The following is a 27433-nucleotide window of genomic DNA, read 5'->3' on the forward strand; positions in this document are numbered from 1 at the left end:
GTAATAAGAAATTAATAGATGTTCCTTTAAATGAAATTAAAGAAGTGATTCAAAATTACCACGAAGGTAAGACTAATCATAGAGGACTAGATGAAACTGAAAATCAATTAAAAACTTTGTATTACTGGCCAAATCAAAGAGCATCTATACAAACTTATATAAACAAATGTGAAGTTTGCCAGTTAAGCAAATATGATAGAAAACCAATAAAACCATTTTTAAATGTTACCCCCACAGCTACTAAACCTTTTCAAATTTTGCATTTAGACACGATAACCTTAGAAAATAGTAAATTTCTTACAATAATAGATTCATTTTCCAAATATGGTCAAATGTATGGATTAAAATCTAGACAAGGAATAGAGGTAGCTCATAGTCTAATTAAATATTTTACACACCACTGTATACCAGAACAAATAATTTCGGACAATGAAACTGAGTTAAAAAATTCTGTTGTAAAAGAACTATTAGAAACGCATAAAATTAAAATTCATTTCATAAGCTCTCAACATCCAGAATCGAATGGAATTGCCGAAAGATTCCACTCTACGATTATTGAACAAGTCAGACTTTTGAATAATCAAACAGATTTTAAAAATGAGACTATTGAAAATAAAATACTTTAAGCATTATTAGCCTATAATAATAGCGTTCATTCTGCAACAAAATTGAAACCAAACGAAATAATTACCGGACACATAACCAGTAACACACCTTTCGATATAGAAATTGATCAACAAGTAGTTAATAATTATATACAAAATCATAAAGATAAAATGAAAATTATATACTCGAATTTAAATAAAAAATTACAGGAAAATAAATCAAAAGTAATCTCTAAAGCAAATAAAAGCCGTGAAGAATTACCAGATACAATACCCACTAAAGTCTATGTGCGTAATAAACAGGCACAAGGTAAAACCAAAAATAAATATAAAAATGAAGAAATCAAAAGCAAAAATAACCGACTAAAAACAGCTAAAATCTCTACTAGACACAAAAATACTTCAGAAAATATTCATCTTTCAAACATAAAACGTCCTAAAAAGACTCCTTATAAATTTATTTTAGGTTCGTCACCGCCGGAGACGCAACAGTCAATATAAAAGATGTTACCCATAACTTGGGAATACTTCCCATAAATCTTGGATATGCCTAGCTGCAGAAATCCAGTCATACTTTTGTTCATTTTTATAATTTAAGTCCACTACTCGTAGAATATAATAAGTTAAGTATACAATATAATCACGTTAAATATAATATGTCTAATAGTACATTTTTTCATTCTGAAACAGAAAATATTGTAAATATAATAGAGTACACTAGGAATAGTATAGAAGAAAAATTTGATAACATTAATATTCATTCTACCTTAGATAGACCAAAGAGAGGGTTAATTAACGGTCTTGGATCAATAGTAAAAACAATAACAGGAAACTTGGACTCTGAAGATGGAGAAAGAATTAATTCAATTATGGAACATTTAAAACAAAACCAAGAAAACTTGCAAAATCAAATAAGAATGCAATATTCTGTTAGTCGCCAAATAACTGATAATTTTAATAAGACAATTCAGGACATTCAGTATAATGAAAAATTATTAAAAACGAAAATATTTGAGATAAGAGATATTCTAGATTTTCAAGCAAATGCGGCAAATATTAAATATTTAAAAGAGTTATTCAACGAACTTCTTATCACATTCAATGTAATTCAAGACATTTTAGAAACGGTTGAAAATTCCTTGACCTTCTGTAAACTTAGAATACTACATCCAAGTATTATAAAATCTCACGATTTATTTATAGAGTTGCAAAAAGTGCATTATTACTACCAAGCGGAATTACCCTTTGAATTAAAACATAAAAATATTTTAGAACTTGAAGCCGTCATAGACGTAGTTTGTAAAGTAGAAAATAATCAAATTCAATATTTTTTATCGATACCCATTAACTATGATATTTTATTTAATCTTTTTTATATGTTACCTATACCTACAGAAATTGAATCAGAATACGTAACATTAATACCTAATTCAAAATTTTTACTTAAATCAAATAATGTCATTAAACCTCTAAATGACATTTGTACTCGCGGCAATATATTTCAATGTCCTAACCATTTGCTAGACAATAATAATTATGGATGCGAAGAGAACATATTGCTAGCAGGAAATTCTACATATTGTCAATATACAAAAATTGAAATAATTAAGAATCACATTGAAATTATTCCGGAGATAAATCAATTTTTGGCAATATTTCCCGTAGATGAAAAATTAATCATAAAATGTAAGCAAGAAACTGAAGTGAGAACTCTTAAAGGCATTTATTTAATAGAAAATTCAGCATGTAAAATTATATTTAGGAACCAAGAGTTAATATTTCAACAAAAAACGTTTGGACAACCTTTTGTAATAAATGAATTAAATTTGAAATTAAATCAATTACACGTTTCTCCAATGAGGATTGATTTAAAAAAAAATTAAAATTAAAGGATATTCCAAATCAAATGGTAACGCCAATATTCAGGGATAACACTAATTCTCACATTCCCAGTATTTGGACTATTCTTCTTTATATAGCATTGATATTGGCCTTCTTGTGGATTTTGTATAAGAGGAAACATTCAGGAAGGACAAGTAAGAATCACCCGCAGGCAACAGAAGATAGGATCCAGCTTCCAGGAGAAGCTTCCTTCTAAAGGGGGAGGTGTCACCTACGCCATTGCCCTTAGGTGGACAGTATATTGTGCTGATTAAGAACTTATTTTATTGTAGAATTGCTTAGCTTGTGTTTACCAAAAGATTATTTAATTCACGTTTGTAATAAAAAATATCAGTCTTGTAATTGAAGTTGTTGGTAGAATTTATGTTAGAAATAAAGTTAGTTTTTAAAAACACGGTTCCAGTAAATTAAAAGTTAAGTTGTATGAATAAATGTTGGTAGAATTCACTTAAAAATTCTTCATGTTGTTTCAAAAACAATCGAATCTTCTACACTTTAATAATGAATTTAACGAAAGTCCTTCACAACTTATACAGATGGGTCTATGTACAGATAAATTCATTATATTTAATCCTGTATCTAAATATACAGTTATATAAAAACTGTAGAAAAACCTATAAAAAATTGTATGAAATTCCTTGTAATAATAATTGTAATATTGGTTACATAAGACAGATATCTCAATTTTCAGGAAACAGATTAACAAATCATTTGTTTTAAGACATCGTGGAATAACGAAAAATCATAGATTCAGTTTTATAATGATTCATGCTCATCAATATGTCTATAAAATGGTCTTAAACAATTTAAATATATGTTGAAATTTAACAAAAAATATTTTTAACCTAACAAAGCTTTATCCACTTCGTCGTATTCTTATGAGAAATATGACGTCTTATCTGAACTCAACCATGTCACATTTCCGTTTGAAATGTACTCAAGGATGTATTTATATAAGAAAGGATAATTTATCTCGGAAGAAATTTCACTAGAGCGTGCTTTTCTTTGTGGAACTTGAAAAAAAAATCCTACAGGCATAAGTTTATTTTGCAAATTTAAATTTTCTCGAAAAAGTATTAAGTAGTATACAAATTTCAAGCAAGGTCACAAAAGATGCTGAAATTATTTATACTGACACAAATATATGGTATAATGAATATACGAGGATGGTTTCAGAAGTAATTTGATCTAGAGATGGCGGTAGTTGCTTGTTTCAAGTTTCAAGTTTGAAGACGCCATGTTGTTTAGTATTTGCTTGGCAGCCAAAATTGGTCATCGTTATATAGTACAATACTTTTTCAACAGAAATTTTTGCGCCGTTTCATAACCATGGAAGGAACGTGGGTCCATCAATTCACACCCGAAGCAAAAGACCAATCAAAACAATGGACTGAAAAGGGAGAACCGGCTCCAAACCACGTTCTATCTTCAGGGAAGGTCATTACTCTTTTTTTTGGGGATAATTTTTATTGACTATCTTCAATGCGAAGTTATAAATCAAGTAAAAACGAAAAAGGAAATGCACCAGGTCACACAAAGTTTGAATAATGCACCATTCGCCAGATTTAGTCTCCTCGGATTATTTTCTGTTAACAGACTAGAAAAAATGCCTCGGCGGTGAAATATTTTCCAATAATGAATAGAGGAATTCGACAATTAATGGTTATTTTGAGGAGTTTGTCGATTATTAATATAAAAAGGGTATTGAACTTTTTGAACATCATATTTTTTATGGTAAAATGTCTGATTATTAACATATTTCATCTAAAAATGTATTTACTTTTCGAGAAACTCCTTTTTCGTATTCAAATCACGTTTTGTGACCTGTCTACTCCTTTATAATATTATGAAATAATTCGGATACTACACGAAACATAAACGTGGAAAATGTCTTAATTAAAAGTTTGATATATTATCCAATAAGAAACGATGGGATCCCGATTATTTACTACGCTAGTAACACTGATTTTATACTAGCTACGAGACTTTGTGATTTACGATTTCAATTGGGATTTTTGATGTCTAGGTTTGTAAAAAATGGCTATAGGGGAAAGGGAGGTACACGCTTTTTTAACTGGGCTTTTAAACTCTTTTAAACTAGCCCCAAATCGAGGGTGTAAGTTTATTTTTATTGTGAAAAACTTATAGAATAGAATAGCTATCGTCATTTTGACAAAAATCTATAGATCCTATTATGACATTTTCATTACAGCGAATTCTATACTATATACTTGGGAAATTTGTCATATTTTTGCATATTTCTAAAAGAAATGTGTATATATTTGAGAAAAATTGTGTCTAAATTACTAAATTTTTACCTGAATTTCTTAGTGATCTTAAAAACTGCCAAAAAAATAAAGGAAATTCAGACTGTCGTTGATGATTGATTTGGGCATTCGAAACAGTTGTGCAGGAAAATTTCTCATGGAAAAAGTGTCCTTTCAACAACAATATTGACGTCAATCCTCGCTACTTTTTCCGTCCAATGACTACCAGTTCGAGAAGAGTCGAATTCTTATTATATTCTACTCAAAATAATCAACTATTTAGCAAAATCTCTATTATTATTCAAACAAACTCAATTAGTACATGAAAAGCATCCCGAAGAAAGATTTATTCTGAGGAAATGGATAAAACATTAATCACTTGGTTAATGGCAATTGCAGAATGCTACTGAAGATTGTGCTATGGAAAAACGTTGTTCACAACGAGTGTCGAATGTATGCATGCGATAAAAGTTACCTAACTAAATGATCGTCTTTGAAATTGAGAAAAAAACATCAATCAAAATTATTTGAAAGCGGTAAAACATGAAGACAGATTTTCTGGTTGGTTTACGATCGATTCCGCCGAAGATAATTTATCATTCGATCTCTAACCTCAAATTGAAGTCTAAGTGTTAATATCCTTGAAATCACTCCAGCTACTGACCTTCCCTTGAATATTATTTAGTTATTGATATTGAAAAAAATTCGAGATTTTCTCTCCAAGCATACCGAAACAACTAATTTTAAAAATTAGTCTTGATATTCCAAATATGTAAATTTTGGCGAATACGCGATTTTGTTTATAAAAAATAATATTCTAGGTAAGTAATACAGGAAAATGAGAATAAAAAACAAGATAAATTAGTTTTGAAACAGTCACAAGAAATAGGGAGTTGGAGCCGTAAAAATGAACGTAAATTAATCATTAATATTTATAGTATTAGCTCAGCTTGATCCTTATACCTTTTCAGACGTAAATCTTGTCGAAATAGGATCATTATTCGATCCCATTTATCCTCAGCTGTTTCAATTATTTCCTATTCTACATTATTCGTTCTTTTCCATTTTGGTTCAAATTGGTTTTAAAATCAAATTTTCCCTCATAACGCTATTTCTTATTTCATCAAATCTTGTTTTATTTTCGAAATACATCGATAATAACTATATAAAAAAATACAAACAATTTAAAAAGTTGAATTAACAATTCGTAAAAATCCGACTGTTGGAATATCAATCATAACGATTATTTGACAGATATACGAATATGGCTGCTGATGTATTAGTCACGTGATGGTAGATCTCTACCGTTTAATTATTAATGAAGAGTTTTTAAAGACTGACGGTTTTAGTGATTTTTTAACTTTGTTATTGGTAAAACTGGTAATATTTGGTGTTAAATGAAAACAAATTTATTGTTTGTGTCTGTTAAAATATATTTCATTATAACGGAATGGTAATTTTAGACAAGAAGTAGATCATAAGAAGTTCTTGGAAACAGAACAAAAAATGAAATTTTGCGTACTCAATTGGGGGTGAAAGAAAACGGAAAATGTGGTAAAACGTGACATCTTAATCAACAGTGATTTTATAATTTCGAAGAATATATATTGTTAAATAATAAATCAGATTTATTTATATATAAATTATGGCGAATGTTCGCGCGTTCGCCATTTTTAAATAGTGAAATAAAAATATTTATTTTCATTTTATTCTTTAATAACAAAAACATAAAGCAGTGGAAGTGATGTTAGATTTAATTTTCAACGAATTTTCAACATATTATTCTCTTTTATAACAAAGAAATATCCCCACCAATATAATTTAATTAAAAATTAGTATTTTAATCAGATAAAAATATTGAGTATCGACCTATTTCGGTTTATATTAAAATATACATACACAAAAACATATAAAAATGTTTAAGAGAAAGAAATAAATTCATACTTGTATGGATAAAATAATTTTTCGATATTTACTATCCGATTTATGGAGTTTAAAATTTAATTACGTTGTTAGAAGCTGATTTCTAATGATAATTCATCTATTTTGAACAAAATCAAAAGAAATATATTTGTATTTGATAAGTAAAACTTTTGTACCACCTTGTATATACATAATACTAATTAATCATAATCGAATTTTCCCAAAACCACTAAAAATTTCACATTTGATTTGAGAAATCACTACAACATATCACGTATTAGATCCACCACGCCGGTATCTTGAAATAATATTTTTCGTTAGAGATTCGGTGTATTATCAACAGTCAAAATTTTTTGTTTTACCGGCGAACGCGTTGCAGCTGTTGTTGCAACGTACTAACTCACGCGCGTGGCGATGAATTTTCGCACAACAGCCTACCTCGATGCCACGACGGAAAAGGGAATTTATTTCGGCAAGGTACGGGGAATGTCGCCGTGTGGAAAACTTCTACCAGGGGCTTAGAAAAATATAGAACATAACATAAATAATAATAAAACACGTTAAAATGATTATTAATCATTATTACAAGTCGTTTACAGAGTAGAACGCACTTGGCAAGTGATTGTGCATTTTTTTTGCATTGTAAAATATTGAGCCTTTAACTATTTGTGAACGTAGTGCTGTTTAGTTCGAGTAAATATCCAACAGCTCTTCAGTAGTGAAGGGCATATGGGAGATGCGACTCAATAAGGGCATAATAAACTGTTAACGAGGTGGATTAGTTCTTTGTTCAACTGATCTCAGCGCAAAACGTGGGGAACTTTTTAAATAGTATATCTAAGGATTATCCACAGCAAGCTCTAAGAATTTTACAGATTCAACGACGTCGATGGTGGTGTTATTGCCGTGAGATCAGGGTTGGATGATATAGAAATAAATAACGGAAATAAACAAGACAAAACAGATAATAAAAGCTCTTAATGAATTTCTATGGAGTACAGAGATGTAAACAAAGAAAATATGATACAAAAAAGTAAGTTGCTATATGAATCAGAGACGTGGCAACTAAAAAAACAAATCAAAAGGAAACTAGAAGCTACAGAGTGACTAATGAGAGAATTATTGAAGAAATGGGCGTAGAAGGGACAGTTAAAACATGAAATATTACCAAAGAAAGTGATAAGATTGATACCACTAGAAAAAGAAAAAGACTAATAAAATTTAACTTTTTGTACAAAAAAACTTGACTTAATTAGTGAATGTGAATTTTTTTTCACTTTTTTCTAAAATAATTCACAAAAGAAACATGAAACGATTTATTTTCAAAGATCAATTGATTCATCATAAAATTTTCTTTTCATTTACTGGAATATCTAATAATCAGGGCCGGATTAAGCTAGGGGCTTGGGGAGGCTATAACCCCGGGCCCCAGGTCTAAGAGGGCCCCATCATTTGGAAATCATTCTGTATTTATTGATGTGTTGACACCACAAATCTAACGTATTGATATTATTTTGTGAATTTTTCCGGGTTTCCGAATTCCTTAAGGGGTTCCCGTCATTATTTTAGCCCCGGGCTTTATAAATCTTAATCCGGCCCTGCTAATAATTGATGAGTTTGAACAATTACTGCTAATAGAAACATTAGATATTTCATGAAGAGTTTGATTCTGCTGAAGAGGCCTTTTATGGATGTAAATTTGTCCCCTGAATTACCTAGAAGACTGACAGAGCTTTCCCTGAGACAATGAACTGTGTAGCTTTTATACATATCTTTTCCAAGTTGCAATTAAGCTGGGTAGTTATTGATATCATCCCTTTGTGGTGTATGAACAAAGATCGAATTAAATACTAAGAAATTCTATAATAACATAAGAAGAAAAACGAAAGAAGTTACGATAAAATGCATAAAAAGGTTAAGGAATTGACAATTATTATTATACATCTTGTTTGCTGACGTAAATTCCCAAATTTACAATAACTAACTTTTAATTGTTTAGGACTGTTACAAAATTTTGGTTACTATCAATTTAACGCTAACAACAACACTCACAAATACACTGTTTGTCTTCAGATACTGAAAATAAATAGTTTAGCTTCAGTTTCTGAAGACGATAACTTAGTTATCGAAACGTGAGTCAGACAGTGTAATTGTGAATGTTGGTGTAGGCAGTATGAATATAACCAACGGTTCCAAAAATTCTTACTTAGTTATCTATCAACCTTGTCCTCGTGTCAGTTCAACTTCGTTCATATTGGTATTTTTGACCTTCGGGGTTAATAACCGTAACAGTCGATGTACTTTACATTTTCAGAAAAGTTTTTCGCACTTTTCTTGTTGCATCAATAAGGAAAATGATCGTATGTTCTCTCATATACTACATTTGCTTCGTCAGATATATATGATGGGATATAACCACCAATATCATAATCAACATCTTGGAAGTAACTTGAAATTGAAGCAACTATGAGGAAATGCAGCCAAATAGTTAAAAACTTGGAGTGCCAATAAATTTTAGCGACTTCAGTAGCTCAAAATCGAAATATTATATAACAACAATATCGTAGAAAAGTTAGAGCTACTTTTTTTGAGTATTTTAGGATGCTCTTGAATAAAAATCAGGAGTTTTGTACTTCAAATTGTGTATGTAAACCGTGTGTGGAATATTTGAGATTATGCAGTAATGGTAAATGAGGTGCTTTTGAATTTGGCTAGAGCCACGAAATTATCTCGAGAATTCCAATGAATTTCAATATTTAAAATTCTAAACGATGCAATTTGTATACAAACATTTCATTACATCCATTGAATCTTCTTGTTTTGTTTCATGCGGAAAAGATGTATTATAAATGCATCATAAAATGTTATTAATATAGAATTATTCGGTTTTTAGTGAACTGGAAGAATATATAAATCGGCAAGTACCTTCTTTGAATCACGCACAAGATGTTCAAGCATTGAAACGGCAGAAAGTACTTCCAAAGGAACCCTCGTAGTAATATTTGTAGAGCGAAGACACAGGTATACAGTAGGAAATACACACACTATTTTTAATATTTAAACAACTAAAAGGATCTTTCTAATCAACCCTCGTAACGATAAATGGTTGTTTATTACAAGATGTCTATTCCCTAAGACCTAAATACATTTTTTAATACTAAGAAAACAAAAAAAAACAAAATTTGCATTCCAAGTAAACTTAGTTCGGACTGAATAAGGCCAATTGACATTCACTACTTAGGAAAAACTAACATGAAAATCAAGCAAACCATCAACAAACCAAAGTTTTATTAGTTTTATCCGAGACAATAAACCTCAATACATTTTATTTGTCGATTTTATGGCGGATTTTGAGTTTTCCGAGCATATTGTTACGAAATCGTTCACGACATGGACCGTGAAGGAAGTTCTGTTCAGTTATCGTGAAGGATTTAAAGTTTGGCGAACTCTCTGGTTCGCGGAATTCGTTCGATGTTGTTTTTTGATGCATGAATGTTTATTTGCCTTCAAGAATGTCTTTTGGATATAATTACTTACTTTTTTAGCGGCGAGAAGTGAATAAAACGAAAATAGGATGGTTGTTCATAAACCAAATGACAATTCGTGAATGTTGATGAAGAAAAAGATGAAGATGAAAAAGAAAAATGCTGCTGTTAGGTTTGTAGCACAACATATTTAAATGGCAGCTCTATAGGGAAGCTGTGGAGGACAAGAACAACGAAACCGTAGTAGAAAATTCCGACGGAGAAAAACAATTAACAATCAAATGTAGTTTCTATATATTTGTTGTATGGAAGAATACGTTGAAACTTCATTTATATTTATAATCCGTTCCATTGAGATTGAATATTGTGTTGGAGAATACAAATTGAATATTCACGTTCCAATTATTTGGATAATGAATATTGGAACGTTAGTCCATAAGCGCAGGAGATCATCATGTTTACCTAATCCCAATACGAACAGATTTCTGTTCTAATTTTAATGAAAACAATTAATTGTAAGAAGATTTATTATCAAGATTGAAAAATATATTAAAGATTTGTCAATATAATCTTCTATTAGCATTTAATTTTGTCATTCTTATTTCATATACCTAAAAAGATCTATTGAAATCCATTTTCTTGCTTCCTGGGGTTCACATCTGATCTATTAATCCCATTTCTTTCTAAACATTCTGGATATGAGATGACTCTAGCTGTTGAAGATCTTCTTCTTCAATTTAATACGTTATGAAGGGAATATGCATCTTCTACGTAGCCAAATCTGCACTTTGTATCTTCTGCAACGTCTTCAGGTGCTGTTTGAAACATATTTTTTCCTTATTTACTGTTACCAATACTGCAATTCCACTTTTGCAAGCTGGACTGCTCTAGTTCATCCCTAAACCTCCTAGAGTTCCCTGGTCCAGGTATTTTCTATAATTTTCCAATTAAACAATTACAGAAATATCTGTCAGATCGAAATTTTGATCTAATTCAATTTTACAACTTAGTTTTAAGATAATTTTTTCTTCCCCAAAGTTTAACTTTGTAGGTATTTCATCCTAGATTTGATCGTCGATTGAATGATGTTTCGGCTTACCCTGATGACTCATCTGAACTTTCTGAGTGAAAAAATTATTTGCTGCTTCATTTTTTTCGTAATATTAAAAAAAAAGTTTTTTTTCATAACCTAAACTTAATACTCATATTATATTTTCTATTCTAAAATTCAATTTTAGATATAGTATATATTTGATCATATTCTGTAAATAATTCGATGTTACATAATAAATACATAAAATTGCAGTTCTCATTATTTTCGTGCAATATGCTGCCATCTAGTTGCGTCAAAATAACTTAGTAAGAAAATCAATTTGCCCACCTGTTGACAAACTCCATAAATTATATGAATGTCATTGAAGGGATCTGATATAATTCATATACGTATATATTTAAGTCGCGATAGATGGCGTTCATTTAAATATTGTTTATGGTATAGATTTGATCCCACTATCGTTTTACTTGTATTTGAAAGTTGACATATACATACATTACATACAAAAAATTAAAGATAGGCATCAATTTTTAGCGTGAAAAGTGCCATAATGTATTAAAAATTCAGTTAAGGTAATTTGTAAGAAATATAATAACAAATTTTACCTTGATCGAGTTTATTTAGATATAAAAAATACAATAGAACTAAATTTAAATCCACAATACTATCAAATTTCATTTTTTTTCTTTCATACTTCGAAGGATCTCGATTTAAACGTCAATCTCGCATATTTGTGCTTCAATGACTGTACCAAAATATTATGGTTAAGAAGAAGATTGAGAATGAAGAACTTTGGAAAAATAGATCGTGATTTAATGATGGTTTTAATAGCAGATGGTTCTATTTAAAAAGAACATGACTTATCATATCTAGATTTTTCTCTATGGGTTCATTTGAAATCGATTGTTCAGGGAAAAAAATCAGTAGAAAATTTTGATTTACCATTATTATCATTATATCATCGTTAATTAAGTCGTCCTCAATACAAAACGTAAAAGAAAATTTAACAAGGCGCTGAATTCAAAGTAATCAAAATGTTACATAACCTCACAAATTATTAAACTTGAAATTAAACGGCGAAAAAGTTGAGCTTCGTTTAAAATTGTTTGGTATTGGTACAAAAGAAATAAACAAAGTAAACGTCGTTTATCGTATAACGACATTTAAAATCAAATTAAATCTCTATATTAGTTACAATTTTTCAAACTATTTGTACTGCCATTTTCTCATTAACTTTTGTTAGTTATGTAGACTATCTAAACATGACCTTGAAAGTTTCATCTGTCAAAAATAGATTACTCGTAACAAGGTCAATATAAAAAAAAATTCGAATTGTTTGTTTATAATTACGTGAATACGATTTACAAAAAAAATTTCGTATAGAATTCAATTGTCTACAAGAAAATGTATTAGTAGATTTTCTCAGGTTAATAGTGTTCTATAAAAAATGAGATTGTTTCAAAAAAAACCGTGAATTTGTTATTAAGAATTAAATTTTCAGAGTAACAACAAAAAAACGTCACTTTTAAGTCTATAATAATGTACCTAACCTTATTTTTTGAGATAACATAATAAGCAATTTCAACACAATGTCAAATTTATATCAAAATCAGCTGATTTTGATCCTTGTACCGTGATGATGAAGTTATTCAGGATGTAAGACGTAAAAACGTAAAAACAAATATCCCATGGTGATGGGATACCTAAAGAATGATATAGAAGTACACTAACTACGATATACAAGTACTTTTTGAGGTTATGTTCTCAACAAAACGTTTTAGAATCAATTCAAAAGTGTCATCTGTCATTATCAATATCGAAATACTACAATAATTTACATTTAATAATTATAAATATATAAATAATTCTAAATATATAATATTACAACCTTTTTTGTCGAGCGTCTGTGATCGCGCCCCACAGTTCTATAATAACATCGTCGGTAAACTGGAAACTGGCTAAATCGGAATCGTCAACAGCTTCGGCAAAGTCCATGGAGTTTTGTTTATTAGTAGACATGTCCCATATCTGAGCTGCAAGTTCTGAATCGTTGATTCCTAGAAAAGATTCTAAAACGCCGTTGATTTTCTCCAAACCGATGTCCATGATATCGTCTTGTTCTTGAATTTCCGCGCTACCATTGGCTTTGAATCGTAAAGTTTCTTTACCACTACCGACATTTTTCTTACCAGCTATTCCTTTAGATGACTTCGGAGCTATAGACGCGAAACCGCTTTGTAAAGGTTCCACGAGTCGTATGGTGAACGTCGTATCTTTAGGGATATTTTTTAAAGCTTTGGCAACGTCGAAATGTCGTTTTCCAACCATACTGATTCCGTCTAATTTCTCGATGTGGTCTCCGATTTTTATCACCGGTATGTTTTGTATTATAGAATCCTCTTTTATCCTTTTAATAAAAGCATAACCAGCTCCATTATCGGTTATTGTTAGACCTAGAGCCTCTTCTGTTTTCGTTAATTCGACTTCTTTAGGTCTACCTTTGCAATGGGCAAAAATGAAATCTTCTAACCCTATTTGCCCTCCTAATAATTTCGACATATCGATTCTGTAGCTATTTAACGTACAAAATAATATTTCTGAAGCTGGAATACCGAATGATTTGGCGATTTTCTCGTATAATTCCTTGATGTTAGTGAAACCAGATACGAAACCAGTTGGACTGCCATGGGCTAACTGGCAGTAGAATTGCAGAGAATTTTTCGATACCGGCGTAACCGGCGATTCTGGCACTCTGTCTCTTTCACTTTTTAACTCGTTATTCTGTAATACTTTAGGGTGTTTTGCACGATGTTTTCTGAACATATTTTTCGACACGTAATTACGTATTAAGTACTTACTGAACTAATGATACTGATGATACAATTATGATGTTATCAGTTGGAGATAACAAGTTTTTTATCAAACATTCTAATATGAAGGATACGTTATTTCAAGCGAGATAAATTATTTTCTATTTGATTACATTTATAACCACGATATGTATAAATTGTCATAATATACAGAGTGGGTACATTATACATATGATTATTAACCCCGGAGTGGTCGCGTCCTGTTTGTTTCCAAGTATGATCGCGTTGGGTCCAAATTAATATGAAATCTAATACTAAATTTACACGTGGTTTTGATGCTTCTCAAACTCAATTACATTTAGCTGACCCGTCACGTTTGAGACTGATCTTGGCTTACAGCGACACCTGTTTGACTTAACTGCTTCCGGGTGGTGTACCTACGATCTTCTTTTTTTACTAGGAATCCCAAATACCAGCATCTAGTTTTAACGTGTAATGGAGCGAACCAAGGCATTCAACAATTACCAAGTGTCTTTATTTTTGATACAAACGCCACAAAAGTTGTGGTTTGCGTTCCATTGTGATAAGTTGATACAATGTAATGTTGTGAGTCAACAACTTTCGGCTTTGGTGGAAGTGTTTGTAGTTTTCAACCAAATTTGTATACATCTAATTATTGATTGTATCATCGGGACCCGACTGACGTATTAAGTATCTGGGCTTGTTTGGTTGCATCAGTGAAATTTTTAACTGCTAGATAGTTCTAAAAACGCTGAATGAACAGGGATATTAATTCTTGGATTTGTATGGCAACTTTGAGAGAGTTGGCCTCAGTCAGCTGACCCGTGACGTTTGAGACTGATCCTGGTTTACAGCGACACTTATTTGACTTAACTGCTTCCGAGTCGGGAACTACCAACTTCATACTTCATCTTCTCAAGTCCAAGCCTCAAATTTTCGTTGGTTTCCTTAAAAAAAACTTCATAGACTCAAAGGATTAGAAGGATATTTATTACCGTTGTGTAGACTACTTTTTAATGAATCTATGAATAATCTCCAAGTTTGTGAGTTGTGATTAATACCAAAATAGGGCATGTTATGACAATAAACCAAATCGTGATCAATATTTCCTTCGTCCAAAGGTTCTGTAGAAATTGGATGACGTATGATTGAGGTCTTCGAACTGGTTTCAATATAATGACATTTCCTTCATTTACTAGTTTTATTCACACTAAAATATCAATAATCTAGATGATTTTTCTGTTCTTTCCATGACATTGATATCGCAAAATATAAACTTGATCGACGGCCAAAGAATCAACGGTTAATCTTGATTTCTAACATAAAGTATTATTCATATGTACAAATTCGCGGGATTAATTGTTTATTTTTCTCTTTTATTGTATTCACGTTTCACTTAACATAACCTATAATTTACTGAAAGGGATACTAAGCGTCATAATCTATAAAGCAAACTAACCTGGAAGTATCGATATCTCGATATATATATCGAAACGAGATATCGATAAATTGTATTTTTAAATTCGATTTATTGGGTATGGAATGGGCTGAAAAATGACTGATGTTATTATTAATAACTAAAAAGAGGTAATTACGAATGTTTTTAGAATTGAACTGAACTAACCTTAATGAAATGTAATTTGAGTAGGTACAAATAAGTGGAAAATGCTTAACTGATATATTGCGTGTTGATCTACAATTCATTCGAAAACTGAAAATAAAATGGAAGATATTTATTGTTATTGATATAACATAAATTCCATTGAAGCGCCTTTCAATTCAATGAAAAGCTATCATATTTCTTATAAGATAAATTGCTAAAGATAAAAAAGAAACTTTAATAACTGTTACATTTTTTTGGATATGGTGTTCACTTTATAAAATAAGTTCATGATTAACGATTAGCAATGCACTTAGAGTCTCGTTAGGCTAAGAACGTGTTCCTTATTAGGTTAGAATTCACTCAGCTCAATGAATTCGAAGACATACTAAGTAATTTCATTATAAGAGTATAGCAAATTGAGTTTAGTAATAAATGTCTTCAGTTTTTAGTTTGGTTATCGAGAAAATGATAAAATGTTGAATAGCGAAACAACTTTCATAATAAAATTCATAGACTGAAGCCTGAGAGATGAATTAAGGATTGTTGTTAACGTATTATTTTATCTAGATTATGTAGATTTATTTAAATCGTATGAAACTGATAAACGTTGAAAGTTTTTTAGGGATTTCATTATCGCAAAAATAGGTGATACGCAGAAAAAAATGGATTATTAGATACAAAATCATATGTGGACGACTTTTTTTTAGTTTATATAAAGTAACCTAACCAATCAATTGTTTTCATCAATTTTTGTAAAAAATTATATATCACTTTCTGTAATAATAAATGAGTATTTCACTTCATTTCAGAGTATTTCACATTATTTCGAAAAATTTCAAAGTATCTCATAATGTTTCACAGTATGTAGTTCAGAATAATCCATGAAATTGAAAAATTTAGTAATATTCTGAACTATATCATAAAGTATTTCACTTCATTTCAGAGTATTTCACATTATTTCGAAAAATTTCAAAGTATCTCATAATGTTTCACAGTATGTAGTTCAAAATAATCCATGAAATTGAAAAATTTAGTAATATTCTGAACTATATCATAAAGTATTTCACTTCATTTCAGAGTATTTCACATTATTTCGAAAAATTTCAAAGTATCTCATAATGTTTCACAGTATGTAGTTCAGAATAATCCATGAAATTGAAAAATTTAGTAATATCCTGAACTATATCATAAAGTATTTCACTTCATTTCAGAGTATTTCACATTATTTCGAAAAATTTCAAAGTATCTCATAATGTTTCACAGTATGTAGTTCAGAATAATCCATGAAATTGAAAAATTTAGTAATATTCTGAACTATATCATAAAGTATTTCACTTCATTTCAGAGTATTTCACATTATTTCGAAAAATTTCAAAGTATCTCATAATGTTTCACAGTATGTAGTTCAGAATAATCCATGAAATTGAAAAATTTGGTTGTATTATGAACCATATCATAAAGAATTTCCCTTTATTTGAGACTATTTCACAGTAATTCGAAGAATTTCACAGTATTTCATAATGTTTCACAGTATGTAGTTCAAAATAATCCATGAAATTAAATAGTTTTATAGTATTCTAAACCGTATCATAAAGCAATTCACTTCATTTTAGAGTGTTTCACCTTTTTTCGAAGAATTTCAAAGTATTTGATAATGTTTCACAGTATGTAGTTCAAAATAATCCATGAAATTGAAAAATTTAGTAATATTCTAAACCACAGCATAAAGTATTTCACTTCATTTCAGAGTATTTCACATTAGTTCGAAGAATTTCAAAGTATTTCGAAGAATTTCACAGTATTTTGAAGAATTTCACTTCATTTCAGAGTATTTCACATTATTTCGAAGAATTTCAAAGTATTTCATAATGTTTCACAGTATGTATTTCAAAATAATCCATGAAAGTGAAAAAATTTAGTAGTATTCTGGACTATATCATAAAGTATTTCACTTCATTTGAGACTATTTCACAGTATTTCGAAGAATTTCACAGTATTTCGTAGAATTTCACAGTATTTCACAAATTATATTATGTAGAATTTACTACTGCATTCAAGAGTTTTTCACAAATGTTTTACAAATTTTCACCATAATTCATAAAATTTCAAACTATTTGCTACAACTCGGTAACATTTCACTGTATCCTACAGGATACTTCAAATTATTTCATAAATATTTCACATTATACAGAATTTCAGGGTATTTCACAGTATCTGGCACATATTTCACAATATATTTTACAGATTTTCACCTGTTTTATATAAAAGACGCTATATCACAACATTTCACTGTATTTTTGAGTATCACACAATAGATTTTCACAGTATTCCACATAAATTAAAATATTTCACAAAAGTTCCTCGGAATTTTAAGTATCAAATACTTTTTCACGACATTTTATTATATTCCAGAGTATTTCACAAAATTTCATAGACAATATTCCAGTAGTATTAGATTATTTCACAGTTTTCCGGACTATTTCACAGTATTCCAGAAATGTTTCACGATATAGTATAGATAATTTCATAGTTTTAAAATGGTTCCTCAGAATTTCAAGGATTGTATACTTTTTCACAATATTTCACTGCAATTCATAAAATTTCAAAGCCTTCCAAAGAATTTCATCATACTCTTAATTATTTCACAACGTTTGACAGTATTTCACTAATATTTCAGAATATATCATACAGACTTTTACAGTGTTTCACTATATTCGAAAGAATTACAGTATTTTTGATGATACTTCAAAATATTTGTTTTTCAACGAATTTCATAATACCCTCAATCATTCGATAATGTTTCACAGTATATCACAATATTTCACTGCATTTTAAACTACTTCACAGTAGTGCAAAGTATTTCACTATATTTCAGAGAATGCCACTATATTTTATTTATATACGTTCCAAAGTTTTTTGAAATAATACAAAAATTTTCACAGTATCTTACTTCATACGATATTTCACTGTAATATCTTGAATTTCACAGTTTAACATTGTGATATGACATCACATCCAATTTGTTATAATAATTCACTGTATTCCGCATTGTCTGAAATGTCGGCATCCGCGAATTGTGTTGCGAAGCTAGAAGGTTTATTTTCGGTACGGCTTTGGCAACTATATTTTCGGCAGCTTGGTTAAAACAATTGACTTCTCTCTAAGTAACTAATTACTCTGTTTATCGATGAACTGGCTATTAGTCTAACGGTAGTTACGGATAGTTTGTATAGAAGAGAAAGTTTCATACCAGAAAGTTTGATAGACCCAAGGTGATAAACCCGTAGCTATAAAGATAATCATCAAATTGTACAGCAAATTATTTTATCAATCGAATATTAGTCGATAATCGAGGTAAGTTTTACAAAAACGGTAATTTGATGGCTGTAAACAAGATGATTGAGCCCTTTTCGACGGTTACCTACATCTTGTTTTCGAATGAAGCTCATTTTTATCTTCACAAAATGGCTGACATCACGGAGAATTTTAGGGTCGTTTAAATTGTTTAAATTGTCAATCAAACTAAGTCGTATGTGAATTGTGAGGACCTTCTGTAAACCATTTATACTCTCAGGATTATAGATATCTTAATATTGAACCATTTTCTTACTTGGAGCTTAAGTAAAATTTCATTTCCAATATAACCTAATTTAACCTAACCTAACATAATCAAACTGGACGTAACTAGTATAGATTTTACGGAACGAACACTCATTAATATTGTGGTGAATTATTAAAACCAGTGAATGGAAAGTATAATGGTTTAATCTTTTCTAGACATCGTCTTAACCTTCTGTTGCGAACAAATCTCGAAACTCATCAGAATACAGCTTGAAATTCTGCTGAATTTTCAGTTCCTTCTATATTTTCCTTTATAATGATATTTCTCGCACATGATTTGTAGAGGGACGTTATAATATATTCCGTGGCAAGAATAGAAAAATACAAAACATACTTCAGACAACAGCTTAAGTGGAATTCGCACGTAGACATTAATTTACAGTTTTTGTTAGCGAAACGCAGAACACTAAAAGAGGTCAAGCACCTGCATTAGAAAGCATTTAGCTGAAAGTGCAAATTGTCAACATTTCAACTGAAATATGTCTTACGATATACTCGTAATATTAATATATCAAATAGTAACATTTTTATATACTTGTGTATATAATTCAGAATTATACGGGGTATTTCATAAGTAATAAAATAAATTCTAACTACAAGTTTAGAAAGCGAAAATTAATATACAACGATAGGTTCCATTTCTTCTTTAGCGATATACAGCATATTTCACTAATGTTATGAAATATATTTTGGTTAATAGATTAACTATTCATCGATATATAGATTCAAAATGATGGTATGTTTGATAGACTGAACGTTTCTGAATTCTCTTTATCTTTAAGGGAACCGCGAACTCAGAAAACTCATTACCGAGATTTGTTAATCATATATTTCTCCATTTTAACTTTTAATTTCTGAATTTGTTCACTTTTAAGTCAAGATTTGTAGATGTAATTAATTTAGATGAAACTTAAATTTTTTAGTAAACGAATTTTAAGATTTAGAAACATTTCTAGAGAATTGTTTTATTGCAAAACTATCAACTATTTCACGAGATTTCTGAAAGTCAAGTTAAAAACATTATATTATTCAACTGGCGCAGTTAATAGGATATAATATGTTTCAATTTCATCTCTATTTTCAAATTTATATTATTATATTAAGGCTTGAAATGAATATCAAATCAAAATTATTATTTTATAAAAGCAATATACAGGGTATTCCTGCCAGAAAATCGGGACGTCAAAATAACATAAAAATTATTTAATACAACTCCTCGTTTCTGAGTTATAGGCGTTTAAAGCTACGGAACTTATATTTAAGTATATTTTCTAAATTATACATTCGAACATTATGAATTTTTTATGAATGATTACGTATGTCCATGTAGAGTATTTGACGAAATGATAAATAATTCTAAATAGTTAACAAACTTTTACAGGGACGGACAAACATTCTTCATTTAACTCGATTTATGGTTTAGCAGATATGTAGATTTTTAGATCGTTTTACTTAACGGTTTGTTAGCCATAAAGAGACATTTTGAAGAAAATTATCATAAATTATGATAATTTATTGAAAATATAAGTCGTATCGCCATTTCCAAAAGTTGTTCCGTTTATAATCTTGCTTCTAATGTATAGATCTGATTGTTGTTTTGTAAATTCCCCATTCTTTTTCTTGTCTTAGGTATTTGCTTCGCTATACTACGTTCTGAAGACATCCCGCTCTGACAAGTCGTCTTCTACTCCATAACTGGTTATGTCAATTCCAAAGCATCCAGTTCTAAGTAGAAAAACATGAAACTAAGCGAGTTTCCTTGTCCCATGTTTCCAGTTCAATACAGTCAAATGCTTTCGTGAAGTTAATGAAGCATTGGGATTTTGTTTTTTTTTTATTTTGTGATGATATACAAACCTTACCTCAAATAAAAATAAAAATTGTATTGTATATTCATATACAACCAAATGACAGGAAGTGTTTGCAAAAAAAATGGAAATGAATTTTTCATTTTATCAAAAAACATGATATCGATATCTTTGATGATGTAAAATGAGTATTATTATTTGGAAACCTAAAAAATGTTATTAGTTAAATGGGGAGAAACCATTATTTCAGAAAGATCGATGAACTACAATCTTGAAAATTTATCCAAAGGGTAAAAAGTATTCGATACTGAAACGCTTTCGTTTCAGGAATGAGATAAGATCCCGAGGCATTTATCAGTGAGAAACACTCTCCCGTTCCTTTCCAAAACTCATTTATCTCTAACAGTAACAATTATTTGAATTTATGTACTGAAAACAAAAAGAAGATTTAATGTTGCAAACGCAAAGAATTCGGTTTCTGAAGTGGATAACAATAAACATTCTAAAAGTATTCACTAGTTTTTAATTCACACATTAATTAATAAACATTGTACATTAAATATTATCAACCCTTTGTATAACCCTTTTCATTTCATTTCTACTTAGAAAGGATAACCAACTCCCATCAAAATATATTGAAACTTCTCTGCAACTCTAATCCGAAAAGTTTGAAATTTAGTTTCAGCCAACAGCCATCGGACTTTATTTGTACAACGACTCGAAAGATAATGAAGATTTTAACACAAAAATTTGACCTCTGAATTAACTAAAAAGAAAAATTATATGGTGGACTTAAAAATTCGTACTCTGACACATATATGTCACTAATAGTATTAAATCCATATGATTTTCAGTTAGATCTAACCTTCACAAACAAATATATAATTATTAAGCTTTATATTGCTCTTGCATCCACAGTATTCTCCAGATTTACCCTCTACCTACTGTTTTCAGACCTCAAGATACGCCAATGGAGAAGTTATTGCCGAAACTGAAGCTTTTTTTTAGGTTAATGACAAATCAATTTTTCAAAATGATATTGAAAAATAATTTACTTCGTTACTAATGAAATTAACGAATAAAAAATATTGTACGACCTATAACCAAAGTCGCAGTGAATACAAGTATCCTAATAGCCGCTAAATGCGAGTTATATACACTGTTTTTTCCACGACCAATTATAATAATGATAAACAATCAGTTTATTTTCAAAATTATTTATGTAGACTATGCAAATTAGGTGACGACCACGTAAATACATAATTTATTTTCCCCGAGCAACTTCTTTAATAAAACTATAATCTTTCGATTCCAGGAATTACATTATGTCTTCTTTTTGGAATTCCAAGTTACCTTTCTGTTATAAACTCGATGTTTTAATAGCATACAATTAACTTAATCCTCTACGATGTATCTAGTATACATTTTAGGAAAAACCAATAAACCCACATCTCTCTACATTCTACATTGTTTTACGGCACCCCTTTCATTTTTTTTCGGGATAGCGAGCAGGTGGAGCTATGAATAGTTCTAAAATTTTATCAGTGAATCATTTATTCAAATTTATAACCGTATTATTTATAAATCCCCGCAATTACTCCTATCGATCAACTCTGCTGGACATTTAACTTCCTCGAACGTCGCTGCCGGATTCGGGACTCCCTCCATCCAAGTGAATCTAAATTTGCAACCTTCTTGCAATTGTGTAGGCAGCTGATTACATTCTTCCTCCGAGTGAACACCGCCGTATCTATCACCCCATCCGTCTTCTGGAGCATCCCATTGACTCGTACAGGAATTATAGAGACCGACACCGCAACCAGGGATTTGTAAATCGAAAGAATTTTCTTTAAGATCTGAACCGGTGTTAGTAGCTTGTAAAACCATCCGTTTGCCTTCTAATTCACCCTTGAAGCTCAAGAGGTAACAAGAGCAGCAGTGGTCGAAATCAGCACCACCTGAACGTTAAAAGAAATATCTCACCTTTGAGCACTAGAAGACCAACACACTCACCTTTAAAAGATACAGCGGTATATCCATAAGCTAGCGTTGAATTAATCACGAAAGGTTGTTGATTGTTACAGGTATAGGAACCTTCAGTAGTGGGTTCTCTATAAGTAACGCCATCTTTGTAACAAGCTCTAACCGGTAGACCGTTTTTAGTATGGATATAAGCTGACCAACTACAAGATACTACATTGCAATCCCAGTAGCCTGTTATTACTGTTTCACCGCTTAATCCTCCAGGTACTCGTTCGAAATTATGACATATCGTAACTAAAATCATCAAAATCTTCATTATAATAAACATATGTACACTATTTGAAAAAAGAATCCTTTCTAATATCACAATCATCGACTTCCTCTTTAATTTCCGTTTCAGAATCGTCATAGCTTCCTTGGAATACAAATAAAACTTCAACTGTCAACGACCGGAATGCTATTCAGATCCTGCGTTGATTTTAGCATCGAGTTTATTCCCTGGTGGAGCCAAGACTGCTCGGTCAACACTCGCGATACCAGCTTTGCGCACACTTACTTCGTGGATAAGTTTTCTATCCCGATATCAAAAGCTTGAGTTTGAGGGATGCTTAAGTCATCAGTAATCATTCTGTAACTTTAAATGTTTCACCCGCCACTCATTTTCGTTGGTCCAAGGTCAAGTCGTGAGTCATTTGAGGGCGTATTGTCGCTTTAGTGAACGCTCCGTAATTCTCTGTGATAAGGCGTTTCGACAAACGTTTACCAATTCATGCAATCTACTATCTTCTACAGTCAGGAGTTGAGTTCCTCTTTCCATATCTCCCTCCTCCAAAAGTGCGTTCTTTTCTGCACGTTCGCTCACGAAAAAACCACTTTCAGTGTACACTCATACAAACATTTAGTCTATGATATTCGATTGAGAAGAAACAATTAACCTTGCAGAAGATACAGTTGAAGAAATTTGTTTTTAATTTGTAGAAATGTAGAAAGCAAATAACAAAATGAAGATTAGAAATAAACGCAGCATGAGGATATTCAGCGGTTAAAGATGATGATGACTTTCGACTACTTATAAAATAAATTTTTTTGTAAATACTTACTTTGGATAAGGAGTGATAGAATAATTAGTCTTTCCATAGCAACGTTGTAGATAAGTTATGCATTTCGATAAGCACGGTCATATTTATATATCTGATCGATATTTTCGAAGATAAAAAAATATTCAATGTCAAAAAATTAGATAATGGAAATACTACGATTTTTTTAGATATATCATACTATCCAGCTCTTGAAAAAAAATATTTCTTCAAAGAAGTTACTGTTGATGGTTCCAGACTGTAGAATTTTCCTCAGAAAGTGGTATTCGACCATTCGCAACCATAGATCAGCATTGATGATCATACTGATTCATAAATTCTCGTTTTTTGTCAAGAAGTAGTGAGAAAATCAAGAAAAATGGAGGAATTACCAAAAAGAACAAGGAGAATTGTAATTTCTTTTATTAGAAGTATTTATATATCTAATACAAACACATTTTTAATAAGAATCAATCTATATCTCCACAATTTGTGATCGCGATCAATTCCAAAGGGCATTTAACTTCATAAAACGTAACGTTTGGATTTGGTACTCCTTCCATAAATTCAAACCTCCATCTACAACCTTCTTGTAGCTGCTGGGGTAACTGGTTACATTCTTCTAACGTATGAACACCTCCATATCTATCACCCCAACCATCTTCAGGAGCGTTCCATTGCCGCGAGCAGCCGTTATATAATCCAACTCCCCCACCGGGAATTTGAAGATCAAACTGATTCGAATACAAGTCACTACCGGTGTTTATTGCTTGTACCAGCATCTGTTTACCTTGTAGTTGCCCTTTGAAACTCAAAAGGTAGCAGGAGCAGCAGTGGTAATAATCAGTACCACCTAAAACGAGATTCGTAATCAAATACGAAATAAATTGATAGATATCTGTACGTACCAATAAAAGAGACAGCTGTAAAACCGTAGGATAACGTTGAATTAATTATAAATGGAATTTGGTTGCTGCAAGTATAAGCTTTTCCATTTTCTGTATGGCAATTAGATTGCGCGTTATTTTCAGTAGTACTATTAGTGATTCCGTCTATTTCACATGATCTGACAGGTAGACCGTTTTTTGTATCGACGATTTCGTCCCAGCTACAAGACACCCCGCAGCAGTCCCAGTAACGTGTAGTTACAGCATCACCGGATAGTCCTCCAGGTACTGGAATTATATCTGGAGAAGGTTCTTGCCAGTTCCAGCAAACACACGCTATGAAAATAGGTTTTGATACAATACAGTAAATCTGACAACACTTGATTTTGATACTACATGACTGCCAAAGTTAAGAATGTATTTTCCACTGAGAAATATTTTGTTTAATAGTTGGTATTATCATATAAAATAATGAGTTATAAGACGCAAATAAAAACAAAAACTAAAAAATCTGAAAGAAATATCTTTTTCAATTACACTGAGAAAAGAAAATAAATAATAGAGAATTTGTGGTTATGCAAAATCATCGAAGTGAAACTGTCAACTGTCAATATTGAAGTGGCTAAAGCGACATTTAAGGAAATTAAAGTTGTGTACTCTAGAGCGTACCGAAAGTGTTTTGCAGTACGGAACTGTCACTTTCACTACATGGAACACTCAAAACGCAACTTTCTGTATGTAAACGAATACAGAACGAATAACTTTTAGATGACGTCGTCTAAAATAGTTATTAACGACTTCACCATTTAACAAAATCAGATCTATATTGTGTAATATTAACCATAGAAATTATCTTTTTATGGAAATAGAAAATTATGAAAAAAACATTGGAATTGGTTTACTTACAACTAATTAGAAAGCATACTAGCAAATGTAATTCATTCATGGCTGATATTTAACTGATTCACAAGTAAAAAAGAAGGACTTTGATTATCGTTATTTATGATAATTCTAAACTCGATACTTGAAATTAACCTTGCGTATAATCTCTAATGATTTTCAAATTCGTTTATCGATCTAATAGTCTCAAAAATATGATTATTCTCTTTTACGTGATTTAAAGTATTTTGAATGAATAATTAAAAAATACCGAAAAAGTTATTGAGAATGAAGAAAAAGACAAAAAGAGCTAGAAATATATAAATAGGAGAGATGGAGGCAGATATTTTAATTATTGGTTTGGTAATCTAAGGTTTTTAATCAATTACATTGAGATTTGTAGATTCTTGTGTGAGATGTTGACCACCATAATTCAATACTTCATTACGGAGTACATCTTGTCCAGGAGATTGTCTTTTGGTAAATGTTTTAATTTAATTCAATGGTAGTTCTCGTAATTAAAACTTTCTTGCATAGATATCTCATAAAATTTCAGAAGAAAACTGAACCAGGTTCGATTGAAGATTTACAAACTTCGAAATAGATGGTAATCAAATAGTACCAGATCAGTTATGTATGGGGGATGTGATATAGTGTCCCGCCTAGCTCCAATAGTTTCCCACGAGTTGCCAAAGATGTGTGAGGCTTTGCATTATCACTAAATCTTTCCGATTCGACAATTTTGGCTGTTTTTCTTTGATTGCTTCATTCAATTTCAATAATTGTTGACAGTAAACATCAGAATTGATCGTTTGGTTACTTGTAAGCAGCTTAAAAGCCACAGCCAAGCTTCAATAGTTTCCCACGAGTTGCCAAAGATGTGTGAGGCTTTGCAATATCACTAAACCTTTCCGATTCGACAATTTTGGCTGTTTTTCTTTGATTGCTTCATTCAATTTCAATAATTGTTGACAGTAAACATCAGAATTGATCGTTTGGTTACTTGTAAGCAGCTTAAAAGCCACAGCCAAGCTTCAATAGTTTCCCACGAGTTGCCAAAGATGTGTGAGGCTTTGCAATATCACTAAACCTTTCCGATTCGACAATTTTGGCTGTTTTTCTTTGATTGCTTCATTCAATTTCAATAATTGTTGACAGTAAACATCAGAATTGATCGTTTGGTTACTTGTAAGCAGCTTAAAAGCCACAGCCAAGCTTCAATAGTTTCCCACGAGTTGCCAAAGATGTGTGAGGCTTTGCATTATCACTAAATCTTTCCGATTCGACAATTTTGGCTGTTTTTCTTTGATTGCTTCATTCAATTTCAATAATTGTTGACAGTAAACATCAGAATTGATCGTTTGGTTACTTGTAAGCAGCTTAAAAGCCACAGCCAAGCTTCAATAGTTTCCCACGAGTTGCCAAAGATGTGTGAGGCTTTGCAATATCACTAAATCTTTCCGATTCGACAATTTTGGCTGTTTTTCTTTGATTGCTTCATTCAATTTC

The 27433-nt window shown here is 30.8% G+C and overlaps 4 protein-coding genes across 8 annotated transcripts in view; all 4 read right to left on the reverse strand.

Annotated features, from left to right (window-relative positions):
• Positions 1–27433, reverse strand: part of LOC130446291 (synaptotagmin-7) — a 263793-nt gene that overhangs the window by 168868 nt on the left and 67492 nt on the right. For 4 of the 5 annotated variants that reach the window (XR_008910147.1, XM_056782487.1, XM_056782573.1 and 1 more), the window contains exon 1: positions 6877–7083. The exons of the other annotated variant lie outside the window; for it this stretch is intronic. The gene's annotated coding sequence lies outside the window, so the exon portion shown is untranslated. Of the gene's footprint in view, positions 1–6876; positions 7084–27433 lie in introns of those variants that run through there. 5 annotated transcript variants of the gene reach the window in all.
• On the reverse strand, positions 11836–14116 carry LOC130446736 (PDZ domain-containing protein GIPC3-like). Its single transcript, XM_056783184.1, has one exon. It carries the CDS (start codon positions 14057–14059, stop codon positions 13118–13120), a length of 942 nt encoding a protein of 313 aa, XP_056639162.1. The 5' UTR covers positions 14060–14116; the 3' UTR covers positions 11836–13117.
• On the reverse strand, positions 22548–24249 carry LOC130446879 (endoglucanase-like). The gene is made up of 3 exons (XM_056783423.1): positions 24183–24249; positions 23113–23376; positions 22548–23057 (listed from the first exon to the last, which is right to left on the reverse strand). Exons 1-3 carry the CDS (start codon positions 24217–24219, stop codon positions 22678–22680), a joined length of 681 nt encoding a protein of 226 aa, XP_056639401.1. The 5' UTR covers positions 24220–24249; the 3' UTR covers positions 22548–22677.
• LOC130446801 (endoglucanase-like) lies at positions 24564–26067 on the reverse strand. Its single transcript, XM_056783310.1, has 3 exons — positions 25952–26067; positions 25067–25381; positions 24564–25011 (listed from the first exon to the last, which is right to left on the reverse strand). The coding sequence occupies exons 1-3, from the start codon at positions 25989–25991 to the stop codon at positions 24629–24631; spliced, it is 738 nt and encodes a 245-aa protein (XP_056639288.1). The 5' UTR covers positions 25992–26067; the 3' UTR covers positions 24564–24628.

Source organism: Diorhabda sublineata, chromosome 1 (genome assembly GCF_026230105.1).
Source record: "Diorhabda sublineata isolate icDioSubl1.1 chromosome 1, icDioSubl1.1, whole genome shotgun sequence".
Classification (NCBI taxonomy): domain Eukaryota; kingdom Metazoa; phylum Arthropoda; class Insecta; order Coleoptera; family Chrysomelidae; genus Diorhabda; species Diorhabda sublineata.